This window comes from Podarcis pityusensis (genome assembly GCF_964106645.2).
Source record: "Podarcis pityusensis genome assembly, chromosome: 18".
Classification (NCBI taxonomy): domain Eukaryota; kingdom Metazoa; phylum Chordata; class Lepidosauria; order Squamata; family Lacertidae; genus Podarcis; species Podarcis pityusensis.
The window spans coordinates 9,744,705-9,752,152 of NC_138043.1; the positions used below are offsets into that span (position 1 = coordinate 9,744,705).

The following is a 7,448-nucleotide window of genomic DNA, read 5'->3' on the forward strand; positions in this document are numbered from 1 at the left end:
AGAAATACAGGATAGCAGAATAAATAATGATAATAGAAAATGGGTCATTAAATCCTCAACACAGACATGAACTGGAGAGCTCATTAGCAGTTCCCACTCCCCAAAATAATCCCCCATGGTGACCTCCCCACATGCAAATAAATGGAAAGGGCTCCTTAATCTCCCTTAAGAATTTTCATTATACTGTACAGATAACAAGAAGGGAGTAAATTATCCACTCCCACTCACAGCATAATAACAGGAGAATTTAGTTAACCCCATATATGCAGCATTGGTTTGTTTTCATCCCCAATTCATAAACTGGGAGGGGGGTTATTAATGCATCAGGGCAGGAGAGCATCTTCACAACTTTCCCACATTCCTCATAAGGGAGTAGAAATGAGCAGACCTTCCCTTACCTGTCAAAAAGGAAGGGATGCACCAATAACAGTCTACTTCACGTATTTGGGGGGGGGGGGTAATTAACCTGCTCTCAATATTCCCCCACAATATATTAATTCCTCAAACCTTCAGAGAAGGGAAAGTTATTCAGGTCCCTCTCCCATCAGATCCCACTTACCTCTACACTATCTTTTTAATGTTTATCTCTCCTATCCCCCAGTTTAAGAGTTCCACTGAACTGGTGGTGTATTCTGTCCCAGACTTTCTACTGGGGTGCAAGGGGGCAAGTGGAGTCACCCCACTCTGCTTGCTAGAGTCACCCAACCCATTTCCCCCACAGACAGAAAAAGGAGAGGACATAAAGAACCACCCCCTCTGCAAGTAGTTGGAGGGGTCCTTTCCAATCACTCCCCCAGTGTTTTTATTTCTCTTCTGCTCCCTTTCATTTAATAATTCCAAAGCATTGGGTGACAGGATGGTCACTGCCCCCCTTGTTTCCTTCGGGGGAGGTGTCAACCCATTCCTATGGGTACCCTTCACCTAATTCCCCTCTTTAATTTTTCAGACCCCTCCACTATAATTTGAGAAGGGGGGGGTCCTTAACCCTACACACACAACCTTTCTGAGCAGGGAGAAAGAGGGGAGACAGCAGTTCTTCCCCTTTTGTGTATTAATCCCCATTTCCATTCCTGACCCATGGGTTTGAGGAAGGGCGATTCTTGATCCCCCCTCAACCTGGCACACATTTCTGAATTCAGAAAGTGGGGAGAGGGGATTCTGTTTGCTGTCCTGCTACATTTAGCTACAACCTTCCCCCCTTCTAATCACACCTCTAAATTGGGGCAGCAGTCCTTTAGTCCCTTACTGAAGGATGGGAAGGGGGATATCACACCCTAAATTCTCTCTCTCTCTCTCTCTCTCTCTCACACACACACACACACACGTGTCAATATTGTAACCTCAAACCACCAAACAGGCTTTTAACATCTTTTCTGAGGGGAGAAGGAAAATAGGGTGTCACTCCTCCCAATTTATCCCACCCTCAGAACAACCCCATTTTCCTCTGTCGTAAAACTGAGGCTACTTAATTCTCTTTCTAAGGAAGTGGAGAAAGGAAAGGGGGGGACAAGACATCTTGTCGCCCCCTTAACCCCGTTTCCCCAAATAGCTAATTTTCCTTCACATCCGCCAATAACCCTTCCCCTCATACCCATAAATGGGGTGTGTTTGTGTATGGCCTTTTAAAATCCTGAAAAATGGGGTATGTAACCAGTTCCCTAAATTCAACCCCCCCCCCCATTTGCCTCAAATGTAAACTACCCTTTTAGGAAGAGGGGAAGGGATAGAGAAAACAGGGATCATGTGTTGACCTCTCAGCAACCCCCAACCCCCCAATAGGATATAATTGAGAAGGCAGTCCTTCAACTCTCCCTTCTGAAAGGGGGGAACAAGGAAGAGGTGCCACTTTGAGGGTATTCTGGGCTTCCCTCCCTAAGGGGGTGTCAACCAGTTAGGGCATCACCATTTCCTCCATCTTCCTCCTCAGCCCCCCAAACCCCAGTACTACCATTCCCCCCTCCATCACACCAGAGGCAGAGGAAGGGGCCATTCTGGGCTCCCCTTCCTAAGGAGATGTCAGCTGGGATGCCTGCCTGCCTGCCAGCCAGCCAGCCGACATCCCCCATCCCTCCCTCTTCCCCCCTCTTCTCTCTTTCCTCTATCCTCTTCCTTGCCCCTCAAGGACTTCCCCACACCAATCATTTCACCTCACACACACCCTTGAGGCATAGCTGTCAACTTTTCCCTTTTCTTGCGAGGAATCCTATTCGGAATAAAGGAATTTCCCTTAAAAAAAAAAGACAGCTATGCCTTGAGGAGAGAGTATTGTGGGCTTCCTAAGAAGGGGGGTATGTCAGCCAAGCGCATCCAACCCCCCACCCTGTTTCTCACCCCCCCTCCCTCGGCCTTCCTCCTCCCACCACTTCTCTCCTCTTCTTCACCCCTCAAAGACACCCAGATGGGCAGCATGCCTGTGTACGCGTGTATATGTATGTATGCATACTTTTCCTTCATACACGCAGATGGGGTGATGCTGAGCTTCCCTCCATGGGGGGGGGTGTCTTCCTCCTCCTCCCTCCCTCCTCTTCCTCACCCCTCAAAGACCCCCCCTCCCAAATGCACACACGCATAATATTCCCCTCGCACGCAAACGGATGAAGTGATGCTGAAGCGTCCCTCCCTTCAGTCAGTCAGCCAGGCGCCTCCATCCCATCCCATCCCTCCCTCTTTCCTTTCTCCTCCTCGTCCCCCCCCACTCCCCCCCCACCGCGCTTAATTTCCCCCTCACGGACCTGAGGCGAGCGCGGGCTTCCTTCCCTGAGGGGCTGCCAGCCTCCCCACCGTCCCCGCTCACGGAGCTATTCCCTCCTGGCGACCCCTGAGGCGGCCGTGAGGGGCTTCCCTCCTTCCCTGCCTCCCTGAGGGGGCGTCCGCCCAGCGCCTCCACCCCTCAGCCCGGGCTCACCCGGTGGGCGCGCGTGAGGCTGAGGTCCTTCATGACCTCCTCGAAGGCCGCCGTCTCCTCGGCCTGCTTCTGGTTGTGCAGCGCGATCTTCTCGCTGAATTTCCGCGGGTTGTTCGACGAGGCCGCCATCTTCCCCCGTCCGCATCCCTCCCGCCGCCGCCGTCGCCGCCGCCGCCGCCCCCTCCCGCTCCGGGCGCCAGTGCGCCTGCGCACCCGCGCGCGCCCTCACTCCCTCTCTCCCTCCTCCCCCACCCGGCCGCCGCGCCGCCAACCAAACAAGCAAAATCTGGGCGACTGCGCAGGCGCGAAAGTCAGAGAGGTCTGGCAGGAGAGGCGGCGCGGCCGACTGCGCACGCTCCGCCCACAGGCGCGCGACTGCGCAGGCGTAGGAACGGGCAGACTAGAAGGAGGGGGGGAGGAGGAGGACGGCTTGCGGAGCGGAGGCTCGGACGCCGCGCGCACGCGCGAGCGAGAAGGGGGCTGGACGGAGAGAGAGAAAAGAACTCGGGATGCAACAACGCGCACGCGCAAAATAAAAAGAGAGGGAGGGAGAGGGATGGACTGGAGTAGGCGCGGCGCGCATGCGCGGACCAAAAGGTGGGTGGCGAGGTAGCGAGAGGGAGGTGTTGGTTTTGCGCACGCGCAAGCTTGGAAATGGGCAGAATAGGTGGGAAGCGAGGAGGGGATTGGCTCGCGAGAGACGAGTGGAGCCACAGCGCGCAAACTCGGCCGCGGAGGGGGAAATGAAACGGGGCGACATGGCGCATGCGCCGCGCTTTCTCATTTCTTATCATACACATCCCTCCGCTGCTTTTCGCCGCAGGCGCAGAAAGCTGTTTTTGTGGGGGGGGGGCCCGCTCTATCTCAGGCGCATGCGCAGTGCTTTATCTCCTTTCTCTGGCCCTCCTTGCTTGGTAGGCCGGCTCCCCTCGCCCCCCCAATAATTAAACCTCCCCCTCTCTCAATTTCCTGATTAGTTTAAGCCTCCAATACACCCCCCCCCCGCTCCATATCTGACATATTAAGTTATGAGAAATAATGGAGCCTCCACAGACAGGAGCAGTCTACCCCCAAATGATGGCACTAAAATGAAAAGCCGCAGCAGAGGGGAGGCTGCTTATTCTGATGTTCAGTGACAGGCTGCCTCTGAACATTTTATTCAACAATATATGTTGTTTAGTCGTGTCCGACTCTTCGTGACCCCCTGGACCAGAGGATGCCAGGCACTCCTGTTTTCCACTGCCTCCCAGAGTTTCATCAAATTCATTTTGGTCGCTTCTATAACACTGTCCATCCATCTCGTCCTCTGTCGTCCCCTTCTCCTTGTGCCCTCCATCTTACCCAACATCAAGAGTTTTTTCCAGAGAGTCTTATCTTCTCATGAGGTGGCCAAAGTATTGGAGCCTCAGCTTCAGTATAACAATATATTGATTCAATTGATTCAATCAATAAATATATTGATTGAAACCAACTCATTTCTGCTCACAGACCCATTGAAATGAATGGACCTAAATTAGTCCTGTCCATTAATCTGTGAGCAGGGCTAGCTCTAGATGCAGCCCAGCATCTCTTTAATTGTTTACATAACATGGTGCAAAATAGCCATTTTAAAAATAAAAAAGCAATTAGAAACACATAAAATTATCAAAATACAAATAAATCCTATGAAGTCTCTCTGGATATGGAGGTTGCAGAAATAGATGTTTCAGATATCGGTCTCTGGTACCACCATGAATTTCCCATAATCCTCTTTGGGAGCAATCTCAACAGAAAAGACCATGGCGACATGCAGTGGCGGAGAGTTCTGCAAGTCAACCTTTCTGCGCATTTGAAGCAGTTGCCTTCATCAATGCAAAGCACACCTTGCATCCTACTCCAGAGTAGAGACGGTAGGCTATATGCAATGCTAAGATGGACTCTAGTACCAAGTTAATGGAGCATTAATTTAAGTGGGTCAGATCCATGGGCTTCAGTTAGCCATGCCAATTCTCTTTTAAATGTGTAAACTCCAAGCATGACTAATTTTGGAGACAACCCCATGTTTTTATTTCTAGAAACCTTCCATCTCTTCGTGTTTTGTCATGTTTTGGCCAGTCTCCACAATGGGGGGGACGGGACCATATGCAGTTTTGTTTTTCACTAGGAGTCAGCCCTCGGCCCAAATGGCACGGAGGAGGCAAGGCAGGCTTTTTCATTGCCACAAATCTGACAGAAGCACAAGCGCACTTTTGTACCCTTTCTGCACTGAGAACTTAAGGAGAGCGCTGCTGGACACCACCACCACCAAGAACGAAACTCTGGCAGAAAACACCCCAGGTACTTTTCACAGAGCAGTATCAAAACTCATTTTTATTGAAAATAAATACCAGCGAGTTCTTGCAGCATGGAGGTTGCAGTTCGAAAGGAGGCGAAGTGGTTGTAGACCCACAAATGAGGCCGCTCTCCACGGGCGCAGGCACGCTGTGTGAGAGAGAACAAGCACACCCCTCCTGGCCAACCTAAACTGACTTAGATCTTATCCTCCCGTCCCATTCCCCAAATCCAGAGAAGGATACCCAGGAAAGCAGGATTGAGGCAGTCACAAAGCTACATGAGAAGTACCTTACACCTGCAATTTATGTTCCTTTTGACACACTGTTGTTAAGTGCTGCAATTTCCCTGCAGTAACTTACCTCTCTTTTGCACAGGTTTCCTCAAACTGGTGTCCACAGGTTGAAATTTTAACTACCGTCAGCTCCAGCCTGTGCTGGTTGGGTCCAGTGTTTGATATTCCCCAAACTTTGAAGTGGGATGACTTTTACCCATCGCAACCATGTGGACATCTCTGGGTGCCAGACTGGCAACTGACATCTCCCTCTGACTGGCCCCTCCAGCTTCCTTAAGCAGGTCAGCAGAAGAGCTGATTTATTTTGCAATTAACTCCCACCCGCTCCCATTAATCCATACAACGACCCTGTGAGGTGGACTAAGAGGCTGGGACTGACTCCAGGGTCGCCCAGTGAGCTTCATGACTGAGTGGGGATTTGAACCCTGATCTCCCAGGTGTGACACTCTAATCGCTATGCCACCCTGCCTTCCTAGAGCCCTTCTGCTAGGGGGAAGCTCTATAAATTAAGTAGGTAAATAAATAAGAGGGAAAGCAAAAGGGACGCGGGTGGCGCTGTGGGTTAAACTACAGAGCCTAGGACTTGCCGATCAGAAGGTCGGTGGTATGAATCCCCGTGATGGGGTGAGCTCCTGTTGCTCCGTCCCTGCTCCTGCCAACCTAGCAGTTCGAAAGCACATCAAAGTGCAAGTAGATAAATAGGTACCACTCCGGCGGGAAGGTAAACGGCGTTTCCGTGCGCTGCTCTGGTTCGCCAGAAGCGGCTTAGTCATACTGGCCACATGACCCAGAAGCTGTACGCCGGCTCCCTCGGCCAGTAAAGCAAGATGAGCACCGCAACCCCAGAGTTGGACACGACTGGACCTAATGGTCAGGGGTCCCCTTTACCCTTTACCTAAAATGTCACTTACAGAAGGATCTGAAAGATTTCCCTTGAAGCATTAATTTGTTTTATTCTGGATTGTTTCATTTGATGTTTTCATGTGTTGCAAACCATTTTGAGATTATTTCTTTGAAATATAAACCGGTATGGAAATGAAATGAACAGTAAAAATAAATCTCATTGGAGTAAAAAAAAAATTGTGCGTTTTAAAACTCTCAAGTTAAAACCACACAAAAAAACAAGTCTTTTGGTTAGAAATCTCATCCCACTTCAAAGTTCTGGACCACCGACACATGCAGAACACATCCTCTGAAAAAAATGCTACATTTCAAATAATTAAATTTCTGCATCTCCCCTCCCCCTTACTTTACTTTCCTGTGAGAGGGGAGAGGAGGCGAGCCTCCCGCTCGAACATTTTTAAGTGCATCAAAATAATTTGGAACGTCAACGCATCGAAACGTGCTTAGAAAAGCCTGCTTTAATTTCGCATCTTGGCAGGGAGGGGTGGGAAGTTCTCCAAGAGTCCACGATCTGTTAAGACAGAAGCGAAAAAGCTGACTAGCAAAAGGCATGAACGGCCAGGGATGCATTCTTGCCTGTTCCAAACAGCTTGCTTTGTTTTGTGGGTTTGTAGCTTGTTCCATGCTATAAGCCGTGGCTCAGGCCTGTGCAGTTAAAATACATTAAGAGAGTCTCAGCTGCAGCCAGCAGCAACGCTACAGCAAAGGGGCTACTATAGCTCAGGGAGCAACTACAGAGGAGCTGTGCTAACTCCACTCCTTGGAATATAATCATGGCTGGCTTCAGGGATAAGGCATGGCAATCTCTGGCCAGCTCCACTATGCAGCACCCCTCTAGAAACATAGGAAATTAAGTATACAGAGTAGGACGCTTGGTCCATTTAGGTTGGTATTGTCTACTCTGACAGTTTGAGGCAAGGAGTTTTCCCCAGCCCTACCTGGAGTTGCCACTGGGATTGAACCAGGGACCACCTGCCAGGGATGCTTTTCTGCATCGCAGGGGGTTGGACTAGATGATCCACAGGACCCCGTCCA

The 7,448-nt window shown here is 50.5% G+C and overlaps 1 protein-coding gene across 7 annotated transcripts in view; it reads right to left on the reverse strand.

The window, feature by feature from the left end:
• The window catches only part of CRTC1 (CREB regulated transcription coactivator 1), a 53,332-nt gene extending 50,237 nt beyond the window's left edge, over positions 1-3,095 (reverse strand). For 4 of the 7 annotated variants that reach the window (XM_080988954.1, XM_080988953.1, XM_080988951.1 and 1 more), the window contains exon 1: positions 2,906-3,095. In XM_080988954.1, the coding sequence (XP_080845080.1) occupies positions 2,906-3,034 (129 nt within the window). In that variant the 5' untranslated portion in view covers positions 3,035-3,095. The remainder of the gene's footprint in view (positions 1-2,905) is intronic. The other 3 variants (XM_080988955.1, XM_080988952.1, XM_080988950.1) reach the window with 1 other exon arrangement.
• Positions 3,096-7,448: the final 4,353 nt, after the last annotated feature.